The sequence below is a fragment of the Lineus longissimus genome, chromosome 5, assembly GCF_910592395.1.
Source record: "Lineus longissimus chromosome 5, tnLinLong1.2, whole genome shotgun sequence".
Classification (NCBI taxonomy): domain Eukaryota; kingdom Metazoa; phylum Nemertea; class Pilidiophora; order Heteronemertea; family Lineidae; genus Lineus; species Lineus longissimus.
In genome coordinates, this window is record NC_088312.1 from 7,971,741 (window position 1) to 7,997,059 (window position 25,319).

The 25,319-nt window shown below is 41.1% G+C and overlaps 1 protein-coding gene across 15 annotated transcripts in view; it reads right to left on the bottom strand.

The window, feature by feature from the left end:
* Positions 1–25,319, bottom strand: part of LOC135487843 (synaptotagmin-like protein 4) — a 72,364-nt gene that overhangs the window by 27,954 nt on the left and 19,091 nt on the right. For 12 of the 15 annotated variants that reach the window (XM_064771949.1, XM_064771950.1, XM_064771954.1 and 9 more), the window contains 4 exons: positions 21,775–21,846; positions 18,571–19,158; positions 14,360–15,034; positions 7,940–8,097 (listed from right to left, as the gene is read on the bottom strand). In XM_064771949.1, the coding sequence (XP_064628019.1) occupies positions 7,940–8,097; positions 14,360–15,034; positions 18,571–19,158; positions 21,775–21,846 (1,493 nt within the window). The remainder of the gene's footprint in view (positions 1–7,939; positions 8,098–14,359; positions 15,035–18,570; positions 19,159–21,774; positions 21,847–25,319) is intronic. The other 3 variants (XM_064771958.1, XM_064771961.1, XM_064771962.1) reach the window with 2 other exon arrangements.

A 25,319-nucleotide genomic window follows, 5' to 3' on the forward strand; every position in this document is an offset into this window, starting at 1 on the left:
CCAGGTCTCACAATCAGCAAGACATTGAAGACATGATCTTGTACCTCAATCAAGCCAATTTCACAAGGAAATGACATAGCACTCAAAAAAAAGCCTGCATGGCGGGGAAATTGTGTCAGTATCTGATACAAATCATGGCTCAATCCTCAATCATTCTACATCACACCAAATAAAACCTGTTGTGGTGCTTTTGAACGTGAATTCACCACAACAAACTATAAAGAATAACTCCTTTATATATGATGTACTGATGACTAACTGACTGAAGGCACACTTTCCATCCCTTTTCAGAATTTCAAACAAACAAACAACACAGCATCGATGTGCACTGATGCCACTGCTTCTCAAATCAGCAACAGACGATACTTGAAACGATCCTGTTTGTACTTTCCACATCGTGATTAGTTGTCATACATCACTAGAATCAACTCTGATTAAACACATCCACTTTCGAACATCTTCTGAGATGTGATGACGGTTCCCTCCCCAAACTGATTGGCTTCCCAACTGCCACTCACCCGACGTAGTAAATTCCACAGCAGTAGATAATTATCTCTGCTCCGTGATTAATTGGCTCCTGTTTATCAATCCACAGTAATTAAATAATTACTGCCTGGAGATGAAAAATCCTTTAAAACTTTCCATTGAATCACTCCTCTCAAAACACAAACAATGTTTTCCACAGTGAATCAACATGATTATACACCGGCTGGATTCCGCACTCCACGTGCCAGTCGAGGCACTCAACGTTAACCAACGACAGCAGCTGCAATACTACTGGCGCATTCAGCAATGCCGCTGTCTCCGATTTTCAGTATGCTCGAAATTGCAATCGTACTCCAAATAGTATGCGTTGGTGTGTGAATACCCAAGTACTCATCTCATGCATTTCGTTTACCAACTGTCTATGCCTTTTAACCCTCTCTGATATAATGTAAAAGATGTCAAAATTTCACACAACTTTCACAAGAAGTACCTTGGAAAGCTTCTTAAAGAACAGGAGAACCAATTACCACAAATGCCTCCAGCACTCCATCGCAATCCTGTTCCCTTGCGGTAGCTATCGCTCCTTCCTTTTCTGTCATAGACACGACTGTAGCTTTTTGCTTTGCCCAGAAGCCTTACAAAAAACATCGAGAAATGTGTCTGCCCATCAAAATGCTATCCTTAAGGCAATATAAATGCCAATGGGATATCCTCAAGAGAAAGTGAGATGCTTTTTTACTTCTTTATATATTTGTTGGTTCTGGAGCATAGAAGACTTATGAAACTCCAATCTTTTTCATCTAAAAAAAATATTCTCTTCAGTTGGACAGGGATTTGCATTTCTGATGATGATTTTTCTCCTTTTGCAGACATCTTGTGGTACAAATGCTCGATACCAACTACAACTTTTTCTCTATATCATCTTGCTGTGATATCCAGTTCTTGCTATAGATATACAGGACTGACGCAACTATAAATGTTATCATTCCCCACTGATACAGGCCAATATTCTCGAATCATAAAGTCAAGTGGTACCATCATATGAATCCGAGAACTATGTATATTTAAGCTTTCTCCTCTTGCAGTGGCAGTGTGTTAATCATAAATGGCATCAAGGGTCATCAAGAAGCCTGCCACACTACCATATCTTGAAAGGTTTCAGAAGCAATTACAGAAACCCACTGACCGAAAATGGTGCTCTAACATGTCTGAGCAGATTCTTGCAAAATTGTTGGAAGTGACCGGAAGTAATTTTTTTCTCCTCCCAAGTCGGTATCAATGCGACTACAGAAGACATGGGGGCAAAAAACAATTGATAGCATAATACCAGACTACCCAGAAGGCAAATGCATCTTGAGAGAAATCTGACGTTTTTAGGTTGTTGTATTATTAGATGTTTGTGGTCTTAGAAATAAAAGGACTTGCACATAAAATAATCAATTGTTTGTTATTTGGAAACAATCGAACCAAATTATATTCACAACTGACAATGAAAGCAGTTGGCTGATTTACTATGCATGAATTTCCAAGGTTTCTCTGGATCAAAACACCAGTTTGACCACTGTTCCCAACGGAGGTGACCTATCCAAGACAATGCTGCTTGGACCATACCATCACACGCTCAACTGAGCCATCATCGTTAGGAGATTCTCCGGCTTGCTTGACTGCCTTCAGCAAATTTATGATGATTGGTCCAATATCATCGCTGGGCGCGCTGATCTTCAGAGGGTATGCCTCTGTTTATCTTCTCTGTTTGCAGTATCAATACCACAATAGGTCGCATCATATGCACAAGTTAACACATTATCGGTAGGCAATACACAACCGCTGACCCCTAACTACCTGTCACCCGAGATACTGGTCAGAGGACATGATGGCTCATCAGGCAATGCAGCCCAGGATGAAGCCAATAGTTCCCGAGAATGATTATCACCACATATGGTATCGCCATCTGGTATTGAAGGCTGAACCAGTGATGATAGAGAGAGTTTCACCCTTTAAGTTGCAAGGTTACATGTAGTAATGCCAAGCATGATTGGTCTAGATGGCAGATAACTTCGACAATACCTCCAATACCAACTTCGCAGCAATTTCAAAATCAACTTAGGATAAAATGAATTGTCAGATTGAGTGCATATCAAAGAAGAAGGAATGTTGTTGTTTAAAAAAAAACGAAATTTACCTCATCCTTTTTCTCTTCTTTAGTTTTTTCATCCTCCTCAGCTCTTTTCTCCTCTTCAGCTTTCTCTGGTATTTTATCAACCTCCTTTTGTTCTTCTTCATCACTTTCCTCTTCATTATTATTATCATCCTCACCTTTCACAGGGTTTTCCTCCTTATTTCTTTCAGAGTCTGAGTTATGATCCGATTCAGGCCCCTCCGTATCCTTTGGAAGTTACCCAAGTCAAGTCGAGGACAGAATGGTGTAAGATTGAGCAAAAAACATCATGGGTCATACTTGAGAGTGATTACCACCTGGCCAGTGTTTAGGGCCTATTTTTTCTTTTTCATTCCCATTTCCTTTCAACAGATAAGTTTTCGAAGCTCCACCCACCAGTTTAGAAGTATACTTCCATTCATGAATACTTGAATTCCATAGTAATGACTTATGCATCAAGTTGGGAGTTTGATTCACCTTGGTTTGATGCTGACTGAGGAATGGGAAATGAAAGGATGCTGTATTGAGACCTGGCTGGCTGGCGATAATCACTTCAAGGATGGTTAGTCCCATAATCACTTGCTCAAAGAGCCAATTGATTGGTGAAATAAGACAGAAGACAATTTATCAAAAGATGATACTTTTTGTACAATATTGGATATCAATATGTTTTTGTTAAAACTGATAGAATGATCAATACCAATGGAAGATCACTGGACGCAATCTTGGTCATTTTCTCTAACTAAATGGAGATGAATTTCATGCCATCTGAAAATTCTACTAGACGCAAAAGCAATGATGACATCACACACCTCTCCGTTACTAGAATCCTTGTTCACGTCTTTCCGCGGTTCATATTTTGTAACATCAGAATCATAGCTGTGTTTCTCTTGTATAAAGATCCGCGTATACAAAATATGAAACATGTTTGGATGCCTTTTTTAATCCGTTGAGTGAGACAACTACTTTCAAGTCTATTACTTGAGTTAAGATGAAAAGAGTAGCTGAGGGGAAAGACAGACGAAGAGAGAAGATTTTAGAAACTTTCCAAAGTCATTTCCAGTCAAATGACGTATCCAAGTCTGAAAATCGTGTCCCCTTGATGCCAATGGAACTATATTGACCAAAAGTCTTTTCCAAGAAGCATTATTATCTGATCCTTTTTCAGTTCTATATTCCTCCGTTTGAGAATGTCCGTAATCCCTTACTCTAAATTATCAAGTCACTATAGAGCACCACCAAGGTTCCAAGAAAAATATACATGTGGAACAGGTTCAGCATTCACAGATGAGTAAACTGTGAACAAAGGGATGGAAATTGATGAAATCAATAAGAAATCCATGAATAAAGCCTGAAAAAATTGATCCAATTTTGGGAACCACACATTTGGGAATCCTAAGAAAATGTACAGAAGAACGAGCACAGCAAAACGTCTGATAGTTCAATGTACATATACGGCCAATTAACATTTGGTAGGTGGGTGTTGAATTTGTTGCACCAGTGGGTTTGCTGGCACAGGTGGTAGAGGAGGCTTCACGTTGAAACGAGAGAATGAGAGGTACAACCAACTACATACGACCACATTTTTTGGAATGTCGCTAATGACCACTGCAATCTATGGGAGATCAGAAGTGGTACTGTAACCTGACGGCTGTGGGTTTGACACTCATCGGGAGCAAGAGCCCTCAAGCAAGGTGTCACACCCCAATTTGCATTTTTGAATCAGAGTAGGAAGGGTACCAGTATAACCAAGAAGACGAACCTGTGATGGACAATGACAGCTAACATTTTTGCATTTGTACTGGGTATTGACTACCCAACACAAGTGCTGAGAGTTCAAGTATTCAATCATTGAGAAGTTCAACTATTCATCACTGCCAGTATTCAACATGTGGTTGCAGATCAATGCCTCATGTCGGTAAGAAGCAATATGACATTCACTCTATCTAATAGATGGAACCGCTGGTACTGAAGGAATAGATGGGCAAAATTAAGAGCGTCTCTTTAGGGACTGGTGCCAGTAGTTTAGTCGATACTGAGAAGTTTTGCAATACTTGCATACATTGAGTATTGTAATTCTCTGGCAGCAGACCTAGGGACAGGAAAAAAATGAGGTTCATGAAGTAACCAACGATCACCACCACCACCAAGTCAAGGCAACGAGAAGCCTTAAAGCCACCAATTGGGAAACTGGCAGCTCCCATTATATCATGATACGATAAGAATAATGACAGTCATCAATTACTTTTCTGTGTCCGTTTAGAAGCCCTTTAGGCAAGCCTTCCATAATGATGATGCATTTGCTTCAAATCCAAAGCTGTTATATCATCAGTTCGGTGAGAGGCAGGGATGTACATAATTTTCTGAAATTCATACGGACCTTTTGATAACAAGGATGCTGATGCCTTAACAATGACATGCATTTAGCCTAGGCAATGGTAGCTTAGTAATCTACTAACTTTTTTTTGACAGAGCAACAACTGATAATAATAGCTGCGCTTACACCACGAAATATTGGTGGACCAATTGCACTTACACCACCACATTGCCGCGACAAATTGGTTCGGCAATCCATTGCCGATACAAATTGCCGAGCGAATTTGTCCCACCAAGCTTGATGGTCCAAATTCGCCCGGCTTGTTAAGAGCTCGGCTTTGTCGTGGTGTAAGCGCAAATGGATCGGCAATTAGCTAGTTAGATGGTTCGGCTCCAGGCGGCGCTTTCGAAATGGCGCTTTCTGCCTGGCTTTCTGCGTTCTGCTTATTGTTTGCGCGCCATCTGTAGCCGGATTTTATAACTAGCTACAGCGCTGGTGTAAGCGCTTGGTGGATTTTCGATGGTGCGGCATTGGTTCCCGAACCAAGATTGGTGGTCCATTTTCAGGTGGTGTAAGTGCGGCTTATGACATGAACAAGACCAGGGGTATCCCTCACGGGGCAGAGAACAATCAATCACAATACGCACTTGGACAACGAAAAGCAATAGAAGGGTGGATCCAATTTCAACAGAACCGAATAAAGACCAGATTCCTTGGAAACAACATTTTTATCAAAAAAGCTGCTGAAAAAAAAATGGCAATGAGTTCATGTGACTTCGCAGCTAATTTTGATAAAGACTGATCAGTACCACAAAAGCTTTTAGTAACAGATTCTCCGACCTTAAAAAGGAGGTCAAGGTCAAAGACATAAAGTGCTTCCTACATGAAATGTATAAATGTACAAATGGTCTCCATCTCCATGAGATGGCAATGGCATTTTTATGACACAGCATCCCACTTAAAGTGGTCTGAAGAATATGGGCATCTCAATGACAAAGGATATCACAATACACAGAATATCCATTCACCTGTGCATGACATGAATCTCAAGTATTGTAAAGGTTAGGCAATATTTATAGATATATTTCTTTTGGTAAGCTCGCATTACATGTCTTTGAGGATACCCAGCTAGGCGATAACCTGGTGACACCTGATCCATTATAGAAATGCCAGCGCCACCGGTCAGTGGCTTAGAATGTTGGTGATGCAACCAGAGACGAGAAGGGGCTCTACCAACAGTGACTAGATCGATGTCTGTCTACCGACTCAAAAAATGTGGGATGCCTTGAGAAATTTTCCTCCACACATATTTTCAATTTGCTACTATGAAGCATGAAAGCAGAAAAAGGTAGAGAACTTACAGCATTAACAAACCTGCAGGCATTATTAAACGACATTAATAAATCAGCATACAGCAAATAGCAGAGCAAAAGAGAATGCTAAGACTTCTGACATGCCCCCTCTGCATCTGACATACAGAAAGAATGGCGAAAACTAATCAAGAAAATGGCACCTCCTGGGTTTAAAAGGCAAACAAGAAGTGATTAAAAGGTTTCTGATTCCCCAGACGGTCATTTGTTAAACCATACCACAATGGGAGGGACGTGTCACCATAAAACACCTCGGAAAAAACAGAGCATCGGGTAAGGTGCCATCGATGGTTTTTATAAATGGCAATTGCAATTAGGCCCCAGATTATCACAAATATTGCATCAGGAGGTGAATTACCAGACTTTATGACTATAAACCGCTTATTTTCTGCTGATATCTACCATCAAACATACTCTTACATTTTTACCTCATGTAGATTTTCCCCATGGTGCTGGAGGGAGGGGCTGGGAGCTGAACTGAATTTAAAATTGTTTGTACAAAATCTGCACGAAAAACACCTTTCTTCTGATGACTGAGATCCACTCCCCTGCCCCTCTTAATACCGCCAATATTACAAGTCCATTCCATCGAAGTACTTGTGTCAGCCAACTGCCACGGGAAATCTATCATAACGGGATCGCCCACAGCTTAATTGCAGCATCGCAATCAAAGGTTCTGATATTACACCTACGGGTAGCTCGGGCCAGAATATCAATATCATCTCAATCACGCTACCAGATACACATTCCATTCATTGTGATAACCTGTTATGATAACTGCTGATCATCTGTAAAGTTATTATCAGTTGCTTTTTGACTGTATTGGACTGAGACTTCGTAATAACGTGATTTGACCACTCATGGGATACCTCAGGGAAAAGGACCTCTGACCTATCCAAAACTGGTTCTGCAGGTCAAGTTAGTGCTCCCATCAGTCTCAATTCCATAATGAATTGAATCAAATAAGGAAATGGAATGTCACAACAAAGCCATCTGCGACATATACAATTTATACAAAGCCACAACGGCCACCTCCGATAAAGGAGTGTTTCCTAGTAACTCTAGGTAAATAAGTTATCTATCAATTTCATCCATTATATGACCTGACCATTCATCTATTCTGGCTTTCTTATTGATTTTGGTCATCAATACCGCACAATGGCCCGACAGGGGATGGCTCCTATCAATCCAATCACTGAGAAGATTTACTTATATTTGGCTGAGTGGACAGTCTGGGTACTAACCTTTGGGATTACAACAGGTTTCAGAGGCTGACTACAAAAAGTGGTCGAAGACTGTAGACTCTGTCGAAAGCATAGACATGATAGAAGCAAATATCTAATACAAATATTTGATGATGATTGAGGTATAAACTGATGTGAGGATACCTATACCAAACTGTTGGGTTGAGAGCTGACCTGACTGCTGTCTATACAGCCAACTTCGGTTGAGCTAATAATCTGATGCTGTTGTTGAATAGTGTAATGAAAGCCAAGAGATGAAGGAACACCCTCTATCTGGTGGTCAAGGCTGTAAAACAACGGTATTCACTGCTTCATTGCTTTGAAGTGAAACCACAATAGAATGGTAGGATGGCCATAATCTTACCTCATTTGGATGTGTGACCTCTATCGAAGGCACCGAAACTCCACTTGCATCGCTAAGACGTTTCTGGAGGTGGTTGTGTCCGGAAGAATCTGTTTCCTGTGATTTTGGTTGTGACGTGGACAGGGAGGAGCTGTAGCCAGACTCTGGGTGTGAGATCTCTGCAAGATAGGAGGACGTTAAAATGTAACTGCAATGATTTTTGTATTCTAATTAGTTTGGTTGCTTGTATAGCAGAAGAACTTGAGGACATCTTTCCCTTACACATGTTATAACAGGGAAAAGGAGGTGTTGTTACTTTAAGAGAGGCAGCAGCCAAGACCTGATGATTTAGAACTATGGAAGGGCATGACGTTCCATGATATTTTGTCCATGATAATGCATGGTGAAACCTATTGGCGCCATCATTCAATGCTTAACAATTTCAACAGAATTTCGATCAGACCTGTAAAATAACGCAGAACAAAAAAATACATTCAGGCTAAATGGTAAAAAAAGAAAATCTACTTAGGCTAACTAAGGTTTATCCTGGTCTTACACCAGCTGATTTCTACATTGAAGCAAAGTAGCCTAATTCAGTTAGTCCTGGCTCACCACTCCGTCTCTTTCAATTATGCACCGGTTGGTTTATATGATGCCTCAAGGGGTCTAGGCCTGAGGTAAGCACAAAAAATAAGGATTGGTAATCAATATGCAGAGATATTAGCAGCAGTGTGCAGAGAGGTACCGTACAGAGGGGATTAGTGTGTGAGCAAGTTTAAAGGGAAAGCAAGACATGGATATCATGTCAAAGTCAGCCCTGGCATGCACCGCAAGGTCCTACGCTCAAGATGCCAACTATGTTGCGACCTCAGAATCTAGCCAAAGCCAGCTCCGATTGGTCATTTTGGTAGGGCAATCTACAAACTTGACTAATAACACCAATTAGTTGATAGTTGAGGCTAATGATCCTTTAATGATCCCTGGCCAAGAGGGTCAAAGACAGACACAGAATTTGTACAATGATCTCCAGAAGTGTATGGTAAACATCAGAATTTAAACAGGATGATCCTGCCTGCACAAACTGATGTGATAGGTCCACAGAACTGAAGTAGTTTAATCATTAGGAACTGGTTGGGTGAAAATGCTGTTTAAGTGTTAAAGTTATACCGAGGAATTGGTGCCTGCCCAACGAAAGGAGAAGTGAGGTTCCCATAATCCACTGGGGAATAGCTATGAAGAAAGTTAGCTAATTTGTTAGACGGGAAGTGCTGTTGTATTAACCATTTTACTACAAAACGTCTCAGAGACAATTGTCTTATGCTATGACAGACTGCATTTGCGTTCTGATCGGCGTCATGACACAGTGTACAAAACAATGAACAATGTGACGTTGTTGCAACTTAACAGCACGTAGTGTGCGTCATGAGGCACTAGACCGCAAAACTGTTCATTGTAGCAAAATGATCATTGGTTCAGAAAAACCTAAAACACACATACCTAGATCTACTCTATTATCAAGGGGCAGGCACACAGGTGTGTCCTCAGTGTCGTCGAGGACTTGCGAGGATGACTCAAAATTCAAAACACTAGCATCACTTTGTGTGGGAATAGTTCCTTCATATTCGGAAAATGAAAAGGTGAATTGAGACATGACAGAAGTTAGTAAAGTAGGTGAGTTTCCAGGTCCGTTACTGTCCGTATCATGAGCTGGAGTGTTACTAGATCTTTCACCGCTGGCGCTATTTGGTGTGGAAGGGCCACTTCTCACAGTACCGCAACCAGACAAGAGGAGGGAGGGTATACCGTATTGATTAATAGAAGTATTATCAGAAATTGAAACCCCAAGCATAAGGTTATCCTCAGGGAGACTCAAACCAGACGGAGAAAACGTATTTAGATCATTGCCATTTTGTCCAGAGGCAGCCAAAACAAGATTACTTGTGGACATGTTATTAAACGAAGGCCGACTGTCGGATACCCCATCCACCAGGGACACTGTATGAAGCTGATCAAGTGAAGCAGTCTCTGCAACGGTTCCTACAGTCTGACTTCTTACTCTGTCACTTTCCCTGCCATCAACATTCGAAACAATGTCATCAAACAAATCTTCAACACTTTGTTTAAAATCAGTTGAATCAAAGGTCCTGTCGTTATCAATATCTTTGAACTCACCATCCAAAGAATCTTTGTCGAATTCTGGTTCCAAATGCTCCTGGTTCCCATTCTCATCAATGGAGTCCTTGTCATCTTCCGTTTGCAACTCCATTCCATGCTCACAATAAGTTTTGGGCTGCATTCTTCTCTCAATTTCTTCTTCACCCTCTGGTATAGAAGGAAGTCTTCCGTCATCAACATCACTGACATCGGTGAAGGTGTCTTCCTCTCCTTCTCCAAAACACGCAATCTCATCATTGTTTTGCACCTCTCCATCCCTTTTTTCAACTCTTGCACCAAACTTGCGATTCCCTCTAGCCGCATCTCTGTCATCCAAAGAATCATCTGACCTATCTCCACTACTCTCGTCATCTTCACTTTCTAAATGATTTCCATCAAGCAGACCGGCGTACTGATTCTGCACACCCTCAACATCATCATCTCCATCCGACATCTCTTCATCATCACCATCATCTCCCGACATAAACTCCTCCTCTTCATCCTCTAAATCAGCGAGCAGGGCAGTCAACGAAGCAAATGCTTCCTTTGAATGTTCACCGATGCTCTGACCTGAGCACCTCCTATCCCTGTCATGACCATGACCGGGTAGAACTAAACCACTTGGCTCATCATCATTCTCTTCCTCAGACAAGTCATCAGATTCAGACTCAGCACATTCCTCTACTCTCAATTGGAAACCACTCTCAATTTCGTCACTCCTTGTACTTGTGTCCGCCTGAAGTTCTTGGCCACTGGCTTCCCAGGTTAACTTGTTTGATGGGTCAAGCTCAGGCTTCTGCTCCATAAGATTTAGACCAGGTGCATTTCTGCTTTTGATGGAAAAATTGGCTGGGTTAGAGTCAGGTTGGTCATCGGCAAAGAAATCAAGCCGGGATCGAAGACTTGGAGATACTGGACGCTTTGCTGGAGTTGCTTGATCTTTTGATTCATCTTGATGTGCTGCAGGTGAAAGTGTACTGAAGACTCCAACAAGTGTCCTCACATCTCCTGGGGATTCGTACAGAATGCTCTCATTGAATTCTTCCGCTATCATGGTGAGCTCCTCTTCACTGTCATTGTCAGAAATGACTGGATTATAATCTGACTGGCCATCGTTCGTATTTGAAAGCTGTTCTGATATCTTACAATCGATGTCATTGCCAGGTGTCCGACCAATTGAACGCATTTCAAGCTCGGGTAGCTCTGAATGAGATAATGAGTGGTCAGCTTTCTTTGGTGACAATGGCACAGTCACGAAAGCTGGGCGATTATTGGGGGAGTCTACTGCACTGGGCAGACTATACGTTGCGTTTGGTGCTGAAATCTCATCATCTTCAGGAAGTTTTTGGGCAACATATTGGTAGTCATCTTCGTCGCTATCACTACTAAAGTTTGAAACAATTATCTCAGGTATGAGGACATCTCTCATTATAAGTGCAACCTCAGAATCAACATGTGTCACATGTTCAGCATCATTTAAAGAAAGTGTCTCCTTGCCAGTTTCAGTTTGCACAACGATTTCTTTTTCAATAACGCCTGTATCTTCATCAGAACTAAAAAGTCCAGCTTCAGAAAATGTTTGAAATGTCTTCTGCTCGGGCAGTTTGTTGACAGGATTATCTAGATCGGTAGGGATGAGTTCTGAAACAGGCAATTGTTTCTTTTCGACATCACTGTTTTTATCAATGGGAACTGGATATGACCCACTTGGTGCTGAAACATCATCATCACTGCTATGGACTTCCTTCTTTATCTCTTTCAAATACCCATGAGAAACTGGTGAACTTGCTCTGATGACAAACTTTCTTCGGTCTTTAACGTCATCCCCTCTTTGGGAAATTGCAGCTCGTTTTGCTGTATTACCTTTATCTTTCAGTCCAGCTTCAAGCGGCCGACGCTTCTCTCCACGGTAATTAGAAGCACAAGATACTGGTGAATGGGCCCGAATTATGAATTTCTGTGGCCCCTCCAACTCCTTCTTCCTAGATCTGGACCTGTTGGGACAGTCTCCAACAGAGGTGCCAATCTTCATTTCGTCATCACTTTCTGAAGGTGTGTGTGAAGGTGTGACCTTAACCAGGTCATTTTCTTCAGAAATGGTTTGATCACTTTGTAGTTTTCTGCTTAAAACAGGTGATTGCGCTCTGATTACAAACTTCTTTCGACCGCCAGCTTCCTTTCTCCCAGCCGAAGGAGCACTGTTAGAAGTAGCCACATCAGCTGCAACTTCAGTACTAACACCAGTCTCTGCATTGGATATTGATGATTGTCTTTTGATGACACTGGAAGATGCTCTTTCTTTTGCAATTTCTGATGGTATATTGACATTTAATACTGGTGACTCGGCCATAATGACAAACTTATTCTTTGGACTATCTTGTTCTTTTTTAGTAGGACAACTGACTTCATGGGACGTGATTTCTGCATTGCTTTCCACAGCCTTAACACTCGACACTGGTGACTCAGATTTTATGACAAATTTCTTTGGAAAAGTATCATTTTCATTAATGAAAACAGGTGCTTTTGAGTCCATCTTGACTGCCGAATCAACCATTTCTTTTTCCCGACCATTTTCCATTCCATCACATGCGCCAAGGTCTTCTCTTGCACTTGGCTCACCTGCAATATCAACAGCAGAAGGATAGGAGATGCCATCATCAATATCAACTTGTTCATCAGCTGCGTCAATATTGACCAGCATTGCTGAAATGTCAAAGGGGGAGAACTCTTCAACTGGGACCTTTACTTCTACGCATAGCTCAGAGTCTGAATCATCAGATCGCATGTCAAGCCCACCAACATCAATGTCTGACCAAATGACATTTTGCTGATTAGTCCTATTGGCATCATCAGAACCACCCGGGTATCTTGCTTTTTGTGACTCAGGACCATCAAGATCTACTAGTATTTCGGAACCAGACCCAACCCATTCAGGTTCCATCAAACTTTTTTTCTCAGAGCAGTAAACACAACTTGGTCGCCCACAGAGTTCTGATATACTTAAGTTATCAGACTTTAAAAACTCTCTAGGATGAGCTGCCAAGAACTTTGTGCACTCTTCTAGTGCCCTTTGCCTTTCTTCAGAAGCTAGTACTTGGATTTTACTGTCATGATCTCCGTGGTGTCTGATCTCTTCCTCCTCTATGTCAGTGCCTCCCATGTTCTGCTTGGACTTCTCGGACAACTGCACCAAGTTCTTCAAAGACTTGGAGAGGCAGTTGACAAAATCATTATAGGTGATGCTTTCACTCATGCTGTCTGGTCCCGGCTCGATCTGACGTGCTGTCACATCACTGTCATCTACCACTCCCAACTCTTCCTCAGCTCCAACGACACAGCCAGCTTCCTCAGGAAAAACTGGCCAGTTTTTTGCAAGGATGTCTGCAGCTTTTTCAATTGCCATTGCCTTCATCTCAGATATCTTCCCAGCTGTAATGATTTCTCTCTGACCCTCCACCGCACCACTACATGCACCTGATTCCTCAGACACAGAATCTTCGGGGAAGACTGGCCAGTGCTTGGCAAGGAAAGCAGCAGCCTCTTCTATTGCCTTTGCCCTTTCCTCCCGTGTCCTCATCTGAGTCCGAAGAACCACCTCTTGATTTACATTAGGACTAGGAGGTTCTGACTCAACTTCTAATTCAATAGATTCACAGTACGAAATTGATGGTCGTTTACCAACCATTGTATAGGACGTTGATACCAAAGCATCGGACGATTTGAAAACTTCACCATCGTTGACTGAGCCGCTGACTTCATCGCTTTCAGAGAACATTCTGTGGTGATTTTCCCGTGCTTCAACCATTCCGTCATATTTGAATATTCTGAACCTTTTATAGGTACCAGGAAAGAGTTCAACATACAAATCTTGAGGACTGTTGGGACCAGAACCACTTACACTTCCCCCTCCCTGAATTGCTACATTTTCAGGCTGGTTAGAAGAAACGACCCTTGAAATTGCCTGCTCTAAATCTACTTTTCTTGGTTCAGTTAGAAGCTTTAAAGCATTGGTAACCTGCCTACGGTCCTGATCAGAAAGCTTAGCAAAATTTGGTAGATGCCTCAGTACACGCCTTACTGCCCTTTGAGCACATGTGTTGTTAGCATTTGAAGCATTAGAAGCAGCTGAATCAATTTGGCTATCACTATCATAGTCAATAAGATTGGTATAATCTAAAGTATACAAATGGTAAGGACTATCCCGCCGATTCATTATGTTAGACTGTAGAGGTGCGCTACTTGTTTCCTCTAAATCTAAGCTAGGTAGTGTTGAATTGAACTTCTTACCCTCTCGGTCACTTAGATCGGACTCCTCCTCCTTGATGCTACTGAGGCTTCCTTGAGTAGTGTCTGTCTCTGAATCACTGCTGTCTTGGGAAAGCAACAAGCTTCTAGCACGCATGATATTAACTACTGCCCTCTTAAATACAGTACTTCTGTCACCTTTTGGGGTATGTACAGGTGGGGGCTTTTTGTGATTTTTACGCTTCTTGACCTTCACCTTCGCGTGGGGATCATTCAAATGACCTTTGTTGTGATTGCCAGCAGAATGACCTTCAGGTAACAGAAGCTGCCTGTCAGTGCCAACTGGGCCTTTGCGCTTCCTGACCTTCACCTTTGCTTGGGGATCATTAGAATGACCTTGAAGTATGTTGTTATTGTTAGCTAAAAGGCCTTCAGGTAATAGAAGTTGACAGTCACCAGTGTCAAGGTCAAAAGCCTGATCATCCATGTCAGTGTCTTTAGTGAGAATAATCTTAGGGGTTGGAAGAATGTTAGTATTAAGCTGCGTAGGCGCGTCTTGGTTAACTTTGTCTTTACAGTAGACGAAGGAAGCATTCCCAACATAGACACTGAACTCGTGACTCTCTTGTAATTCATCCTCGGATGATTCTGATGGGTATTCTTGGTTGTAATAATTGAGTGTATAGTCATCCTCGAGGTACTCATCCGAACCTGAATCTGGTTTTTTAAAAAGAGAATTGTGATTAATGTAAAAAAGGGCACACGGGGAGGGGGCATGGGTTACTCAGGGTTGAATAAGTCCTGACATGGAGCGTTTCCTTCCTGCTGCTACTACTGGAAACAGAACTCCTGAATAGAAAACAAGACTAGGTGGAGATTTATTTGGCAATATATTTGGTGCATTGACATTGGTTATGAGTCCATTTACTAATAGTGATATCATGCAGCAAGCTAGGCTACAAGACTGATGATTTGCATCAACTTGTCAAATCTGAACCAAGCTTAGCTGAAAGAATGATGTGATTTGTCCAATTTAGGGAGAAAGATATTTGATAATATTTTTAATATTTCTAAGATCAGCAAGGTTTAGATGCGGAACGATTGGTCCCAGAGTGATTCCAGCCCCTCCAAGCAGACCAGTGTCCACAGAGCTGGTCTCCATGCCTCAATAGCAAACATCATCAATTACCTTCTCTGCTTGATCAGCCTCCCCTTTGAATAATATTCTCAATTACAAGCTTGATATATAACCCGATCAAGCGATTTTGTGTTTGCATGTCAGCCATGTGACATTTGACCTACTAGAACCATCCATCTTATTCAATAAATGATTCATTATCTTGGACCAAAGTGCTGGGTGTTCAGTTTTGGCTAAACAAGGAGGTAAATAATGCCTTCTTGTGGCATTTTGGACATTCACAAAGACACAGGGCTTGCTTTCAAGTTTGGGCGTTTGGTAAATGTTCCCTCAGGAATTGTACAAGGACTTTCTTAATGCAACTGTCAATGCTTGTATTGTACACACCCTCCTCTAGGGTACAATGTTCTTACGACAAGACCCTCAAGTTGTGTGGTAAACCTATAACATTCAATCATGAAGATGCCAACCATCACTTTCTTGACCAGATATTTTGGGAACCGCAAGAGAGCCGCCAATTTGTGCCTTGAGGTTCATTAGGTACAGAGATCCTTTTGTTGAGCTATCTTTAGCAGCATCATTACCCGAGGACAAAGCAGCCTTCACCGTTGATTGCACAAGAAAGGCTCCAATTCGGTGGCCATAATAGGAAAAGGAGGACATGTGACAGCACTTTTGCTTGATGAGATTAGGAAAGCAACAATGAAGAGTAGATCACAACCAACTGAGAAGAGAAAGGAGATGGTCAGCGTAGAACCTACTCTGTGTTTAAGCCATTCAACAGCTCATGTTTAAGGGCATATATGAAAGTACCTTAGAACCATTTTTTGGTTCCCTTCAGAGGTAGAAAGACAGCTTTGGTAGACGACCAGATGTTCGACTGTATAGCCCTGTCCCATTGTTGTTTCGTCAGCAAAGATAACAACCATTACCAATGGAAATGCGAGTTTGGATATCATTGCTACAACATTGAACTTCCTAAAATCTGATGCAAGCAACACTCTGATTGGGTGCATTTCATTTTGTGTCTTGTAATTCAGTCAATGAGCGGCAATGTCTCAGGTTTTTTAACCGCTGATTTTCCCCAAGATGAGGAAGTCAGTAGTCATTAGGAAAGTAATGGCAGGTGAAACCATCGCAGCTGGCACTGAATGGAGAGGTCGGAAGTAACTTTGATAGACTGGTACAACCCTGCTCTGTCTAGGGTATCAATTACTTCAAACCAATCAGTACAATGACATCAGTGGCAGATCTAGAACACCAACAAAGTAAGAGAATAGTTTTGACTTTTTTTGTCCGAGCAATTTGTCATTTGCACCTTTGATCTGAAGGCAACCAAGAGATTCATTAAGCAGTTAATTAATTTGATAATAGATTCATTCATCGGAAAACACATCAATTAGCGGATGTTGATCAAAGACAGTTCAATAACTTCATGCAGTGTAACAATCAATCATCGATGTGATAATGGTGAGAATCAGTGTTTTATCTATCAACAGTTAAAGGCATATCATACTCATCATCATCATCATCATCACAGGGTCGATCTATTGCTGAGACTGCCTGTGACCCATGGAAGCACGGTAAGCGGAAGGTTGTTGAGGCTCTGCCATGCCACTCGGTACATTGAACTGGCCTGAAATAGCCAATGCAGCACAGACCCAGCCTCCTTGCTTTCCACAAAAAGGGCCAGGTTGTTCAAAGCTTTGGGTATAAACGAGGTCAAGTTGACCTTGACATGATACAAATACACCATTGCAAATTACTCTTCTTGAACAACCGAAACCTGGGTGATGTGAAGATGGAGGAGGCATATTGTCTACCATCACACCACACTGAATTTAAAGCTTCTAACAAGAGTTGCCCTTTATAAAGTACACTACCATGTTTTCTTTATTGAATTTTACAAATAAAAGAGACTAAGGCTTTTAATGCAACAGTTGTTCATATCTGATAGGTCACTGTCCCTGAAGGCTTATATTGATGCATCAAACTTTAACAGAATCAATGCCAGCGAACAGGGAACTGATCATTGATAGGATTTCATATAGAATACCAATAAAATTACTAATCGCTATAGTTCTGTAAGTGCAATGATCATCCCCCACACTTGGAGAGATAATGACTTATATGCCATTAGGAATACAAAGTACAGCTACGCCCAAGAGGGATTTTAGTCGTTGTGACTAAACGTTTATCAATCTTCAATCTAGAGTGGACACATACAGAAGAAGACAAAGAAAAAACACATTGAGAGAGCATCCCGAAGAGTCATTACCAATTTGCCGGAATCGAAACTAACCATTTTCCTTACCAGATTCAACTCCATCACACGGTTTTCCCGGGGAAGAATCTGGTTCTGCTGCTGGCTCTGCTGGGTTTTTAGAATCGCTTTTGTCTTCAAAAGCGGGGAAGATGGAACGAATCAAAGATGCCATGTTGAAAATTTGGGAATTTTAGATCAGAAACTTGTTCATTGTGACATATACTGAGCACCAATACATAGGCCTATGAAGGTTCATGGATGGCGGTATCCACTTCAAAAAATCAATATCTTATTATATTTCAATGATCAGAGTTGCGAAAATGAAACACATGTTCAAAGCACAATAACAAGAATTTCAATTGTTGTTCAACGAATTTTGTGTCAACCCGGATCGAGACACCTGTGCATCTGATTCATATTATGCACACCTGTTTTTGACCAAGTTGAATTAGAAATGAAATTATTTTCAATTTGAACTGAACTTGCAAAGGTAAATGAGTGCAACATATTCAGATTAATTCAAAACTTGAGGCTTCAGCAGGTTTTATTGTGAAATGCTTTCAAGTGTACTCATCACCTCACTGGGATCTGTAAACTGTAAATTGATATTTTCTGGAAGTAGTAAAATTCGCATTAGAGAGTGTTCGATTACAAGACATTTTTTTACAAGATGATTCTGCCATCAGCAAGTCCCCAATGTTACGTTATATCGGCAATGTTCAACTCATAAAAGTGACGGCAAATCAAGAATTAACTCAAAGGAAGATACCATACTCACTACATGCTGTCGAAATGAGCAAAGACTTTCAAAATAAGATTTTAGATTTGAGGAAGAAAAAAGATTCTTACCGCTAGATGACCGCGCGTGACCGCCACCACTCGGTGATGGTGTCCGGTCCCCTGGTCGATGCTTCGACATCCGGTGAAATTTAACTTTGGTAAGATCTTCCACGTCAAATTCATCCTGCGACGACGCCATACTTCCAGGTCCCACATTTTTCCGCGTACGTGGAATATTCTTGAGATCTAAATGTCGGTCTATAGGTTTATTACCTCGCGGTGAGTAATCTGGAGAACGTTGTTGTTGTTGTTGTTGTTGAGTGTATTCAGGAGTCCGGCTACCAGATTTTTTCTGTTTCCCACTCGGAATCAAATCGGGCATTTCTGGCAATTCCTCGTCACTATCACTACTTTCTGACCGGTGCCGAGACCGTGCCTTTTGTACCCTAATCTCGCCATTTTGTTGCCCAGCATTTGTTGAGCCAGGCACACGAAAGTTCACTAAGTCACTGAACAAGCCACGGGATGATTCGGATTCTTTTATGTTGGTGTCACCTGTCGAGCCGCCATCTTGGCTTGATAAATGGGAGCGCTGCGAAATTGGTGATCCGTCACTAGAAAGGGCCTCTCGGAGGTCGTCGGCTGCTGATTTGTTCTCTGGAAAGAGACCAAGATTGAATACTAATTAAGACAATGTAAGGCTTTTTGGACATACACAACTTATCTGATCACTGGCTGCCCTATCTGACAACAATTTTAGTTCATCAGCACTTGGCCGCAGCCTCTCTAGACATAACATCAGCCGCGGGGAAACATTACTTTCATCCAAATACTATAGATGGCGATACAGCATTGCTATCTATACTGTTTGACACAGAAGGACAAAAACAGGCTTCCTCAGTGAAAGGGTTAATCACTGAACATAGGAAAATATCAGTAAGCAATCTGATACTCAAATTGTTGAAATTGACATTTAACTTGGAAGGCCTCGGGCACTTTTTAGGTAAACTTCAATATCTCAAGATCAAGATTTTCCACTAACAGCATTCGTTCTTTTCCTGTGATGAACATTTCTCAGTTTCATTTTATTGTTTCAGATTCTTTTCTTGGAAGCGTGCATTACAGGAATTTCGAGCAGCCCTAAGGCAAATCTATATAAACTTCACATCATTGGGGGTATCAAAAGAGGAATTTCATCTTGTTCATTCAAAGTTCCAATAACAGGTGAACCATCTAACCTTCAGAATGCGATTTAAAGCAACTTTGAAGCGACAGCCTTACCAAATATGATGACATCGCATCAACAGTTTCACCAGAAATTGCATTATGATAGAGTGTCCTATAGCAAGCTTATGTAATTCCCACAATCATTGACTATTACAGTTGATATCACATATTTGAAAAATATTCCGGTACTGCGATGCACAATATAACTATTGGAGTAATCGTCAAGATGGCTTGGAATCAACTGATAATGTTGTATCAACAGCAATTACGCCATTGCAGAGCACCAATTACGTAGCATATTAGCTGCAAATGCCAGCATTGGGACAAAGATGTCATAGAATGTCGGCACTCGGGTGATGAAGAAAGCATAGGTCAAAGTTTAAAGGTGTTTTCTGCACAGATTAGTTGAAAATCAAGAATATTGGTGATAGTGGATCGGATTTCTCAGATGGTGATGCAATTGAATGACTAAACATTCTTGTAAGACAAAATGCATACTGCCTAGGCTTATGGGTTGCATTCAATGCCACGAAATTTTGAAGATGCTCGTTCTGCTGTTAGACTAACTACTGAAATTATAGGAATTCAGGAACGGGCAAGTTCAGGTGCTCAATCTGCATAAGCCAACACAGACTGACCAACCATTACTGGGAGCCATTCTTAGGTTTGCCACAATTGTCCACTATCTCGCTAATGAGACAACTGGAAGAGGCAGAACCTTGAAGGAGATAGGCCGTTCGCATTTGATGGTAGGTCAGGGAAATGGAAACACACAATACCGTTGTGCAGTTACCTTCCATGCAACTTAGCTGAATATTGGTATAAATCATATTTTGTATATCTGACAACACAACGGGATTGTTGAAATTTATTATTCTGTACATATCTACAAAATTTGATTTCTTCAAATTAAATTACAAATTTCAAAATTGCATAGCTTTAATGGGTACCTTGATTGACAATAAATCACCAATTAATCAGTGTTATTGACCGAGTTGTCTAAAATCAGATGAGCTTCACTTCACTTATCCATTTTAATAGAGCAATTCATCAAGGTTTATGTGGTTATCTCCAGGGTAGCACTTAGAATTGGGAGATCTGAATGAAGGTAGCTCCAATGTTTAGGAAACTGGTGGGCGAGACAGTTCTTTGCTCATAATCCAATAATGTTTTGAAATCGCTGTTGCTGCAGTTGAATAACAAAGTGTGTTCTACTTGGACTGTACACCCGAAATATTCGCAGCAATCTGCTTTCACGGTTTTGTGAAATTGCTACTTTGGCCAAGGCCATTCAATTTAGCATTTTGACAACCTCACAGTAGTAATTTCAAATAGATTCTCCTTTTGGCTGCCATTCAGTTTCACTGGGGTCAAGTGTAAATTTACCGTTATGGAGACCAAGGGTTATTCAAACTTAATACTTATGGGTAGACACAAACAGCAACTCTGTTGCCTAGAGTCGAGCAATCTTCAGCCCCACTGCCCAAAGCGGCTGTCCCCAACATTCGCACCTTCCAATCAACGCAATGAAACTCCGCTCTCATAACCAGTCTGCCGCCGGCATTGATTTATGGCTTATTGGCCAATCTGCTCCGACCAAAAGATATAAATCGATCGCAGGGATTTTATTACATTTTGAGTACAACACCTATCCATCAGCGGTTTCTTTGTGTGTTCTCATGTGGGTCTCCATCTTTGATGATCGACTTTGCTGGTCATAAAGACTGGAGTAATAGTATACGACTGGCTCAGACCAGAATCATGTGAGGTATAACCATGGGCATGAGAAAATATTGTAGAGCTTAATAGCCCCTCTTTTTTACACAAGGTCAAAATGCTACTCAGCTTACAACTGCACATGCCAAAAGGCCTAAAAGCAAGTAAACTTACAAAGCCTATGATAACAAAAACTAGTCTATTCTTCTAAACTATCGTATTGTAAACTTGTTAGTCTTTCCGCAAACTATTGCAATATCTTACAAGGCTAAATTTCAATATCGGCATGACTACCAGCTGTTATTTTCGTTGCCTTCTACTTATACTCACCAATTTTCTCAGAATATTTTATCAGACATTTGCAACAATCACCAGCAGTTTGACTACCACAGGTACAGTAACCTAAAATTTTCAAAATTGTAGAAATTACACGATGCTATAGAGGGCAGGTAAGTATGCAAATTTGTTCTCATTGTTGCATCGATTATCAAAGCATCCAAGACGGCTGTATTTCTTGCTTTTCAGCTGCATTAACCTCCATACACTTCGCTTTTGACATGAAAGAGTGAATCTAAATTAACACAACTAAACCAAGATATACATGTTATGCAAAATCAATACCGTGAACCTAAGAGCATTAATTCTTGCAATTTCATCCATTACCTTATCAGAGCTGTCATATTTTTCCAACTTTCTTAAGTAAATACCATCAACAATAGATGGTCTTTATCTTCATCCCCAAGATGGTGCAATGGATTCCGATTATAAACCAGTACTCACATTACTCTAAAGGTCACGCGCATGAGGAGTGAAAAAGACATTCAAACATATTGACACAAATGCGAGGTTTCTGAGAGTCGCTTTCAGAGCCATTTCATCAAAAACACATCAAGTCAGCACTAATCCTCTTAGACTGTTTTGTAAAGGTCATTTCAGGAGACAGAGAAAAGCTGCCACAGATACTTGTCTGAGGTGTCTTGGCCTTTCTGCAAGTGACTGGTCACTTTCAATACTGTGAACTGCCAACATTTTGCCAAATATTTTCTGGTCTTCAGAAGCAACAAGATTTGAGTCAACACTGCAGTAAAACTTTCGAAAGTAATTCCTTTCAAATCTTTGCTTCTGGTGAAGTGCCTTGCCCAAGTTTGCAAGTTCTATAAACACACAAGTCTAGTTACATTTACATTACTTCAGTGATATGATGCAGTACATGTAGGCGTAAATAAGAGGCGCATAATAACCTATGCGTTAACATCAGTCGTAAAAAGTGCCTTGCCCAAGGTCACATGTAGGTCACCTGTACACATAAATCTTGTTCCGAATTCATTTGCAACACGTCAACTATAGTATAAGTAATGGTCAGCCATAACCTTTGTGTAAACATTAGTCAGCTGTGAGCGTCTTATTACTCCTGGAGGAAATGTCAGAGGGCATCATTCAGGCCCAGCCCGGACAATTTCACGGCACTTGTAGCTCTTCCAGTAAATTGAATACTGGGCACGTAATTGTCTGTGCACAGTGTCATTACTGTTGCTGAAACTGCTAGGCAGTGTATCTCTATTAGTCAACCCTACGAGATTGACCTCTAATGGCTAGCTGGACATGTGCGAAGGGTTTAGCAGGCTTCCTACCTCCAGTTGCCAATAAAAGGAGGCAGAGCATTGCCAGCCCGACATTCAATTCTTGTCCACCACAGGGAGAGGTTCTCATGCATCAGGCTTATGCGTAATGGTATGATGCATTAGAATAGAGCTACCTGGATGTTACAACCAGACAGAGAAAGTTGAACAGTTGCAGTTTGTGTATCAGATTCAATATCAGGCTCGTTGGCATGCACAGAAATCAAGTAGCAAATAGCCTGCTCTGTAGCTTTTTCAACATCATTCTGACTACCAAATCACAGCAAGAGATAAGTGACTTTAATTGACTGGTTCACCTTAACCATAATGAGGACAGGACCCCATATGTTTTCACAAGTCAAAGCTGGCAAGTGACAGTCACAAGATCTGAATCAATGATTGAGGATGTTTTCATCAATATTAATCAAAATTTATGTAATGTCTCATGGGTGCATGAGGTATTCTAGAATTTGAAGAAGACACAGAGACTTCGAAATGCTACGCTTCTCTGGAAAATGGTATGTCTATTGTCACTTTCCATTTAAGCACTTACCAGTACCAAAACCCATCAGTTTTTCAACTGAATTTCTTGATTACTTGACACGAACTGAGATAGAGCTAAAAATAACTGTGCATGTCATAAACACAGTTAGGAAATGGAAAGATGACGTCGAAGATTGCCCATCTTGCTAGAAAATCATCACATTTTTCATTCACTGGAAATGATGGAGTGAATGTTTTGCTGTAAACTTGTCGCTTGAATTAAATTGGCACCAGACGTAACTCAGTATGGCAGACGTCAACACCAATCTGTGAATTATTGGTAAATTTATTGATGCCTTTATTGGTTATTGATTAGCTGTGCCAAATTGATCAAGGATATCACGACCGACGTAAAAGGTCAGCTCGGCAAGGCACAGCTATTAATTGGAAAACCTATCATTTTGTCATGACTAGGTCAGTTCCCGACTGCGGGTTGATCGACCCCTGCCCTGGTTGTGAAAGGTTTGGACTGCGAGGCAAGAGACCAGTTAGATAAGGCTCCATCGTGACATCTCCAAATGCCTGCTGAGGACTTGTTGCTCCTAATGCCAGTAGATAAAGGTCATACAGGCAGAGGTATCATGGTCAAGGGTAGCAGTTCTGGGAGTTGGTTAACTTGTGCATCAGAGGCTGGTGTTGTTGATAATCGATAATTTTCTGTCACCAACATAATTGACTGTCTAAATTCCAGCCCCAAGAGACTGCTGCCCTTCCCAAAGAGACAGCTTTGAAAGAGATGACGAAAGTACGCATTGGTGTACAACATCATCGACACGTAAGGGTTATGACCGCAGGCCAGTAACGGTTTGATCGAGGACCATTCATTCCAGTCATGGTATACGAAGTCTTATCTTCCATGGCGTATAGAGCTGTTGTCAACATATCGATCCGTCTGCTGATCAATTTCCTCATGTAGCAGATTCGCCAATAAATCGTCTGATATCGATGGTTTGCTCTAACCAAAACAAGTATGGCCGTTAGCTTCAATGAGCTCAAGTGGAAGCTTTAAGATGATTGAAGACTCTTGGTAATAGTGGCTCCTTTGTTAGTACGGTCTGCACAAGAAAGTAAACAATCTTCTGAATGAAGGGTCATCTGCAAATATCCAAGATGCTTTCAGGGCAGTCTCATGATACTTAGGTTTCCTTCTAGATAAAGATATCTGGAGGTTCCTTTCAAGAATTTCCCAGTAATCAACTCCTTTGTCAGTACTAGCGGCACAGGAAGGCAAACCAATGCGCTGAATTGGACAATCATCTACGTAAGATGCTGTCAAGGCGGCCTTGTCATACTGAGAATGTTTTCAAGAACCTTGAAGTAATCAGTTCATCTGTTAGTTCCAGTAACCTATCAAAGAATCAGCCAATATAATCAAAGCACGTTACTGCAAACGAATGTACAGAATGAAAAGCCATTAGATGTTTTTCTATTCAAGAAGCTCATGAGGAGATCTAACGATACCTAGTATTCTTTCAATACATTCAAGACCTTTGATGCGATCAGTTCCATTGTTGCTCGGCTCACAATACAGATTCTGTGCACACCACTTGGTGTCTTTAACCCATATGCAGCAGCACTGCACAAAAGTGCTCATCTTTTGCCAATTACTAATAATCAATGAAATGAACTCACTCTATTTCCATTCAAACTGCTCAGAAAAATCACAACTTTAATTTCACAAGCCATTGCACAATTTTATTCCTTGACAGCAGA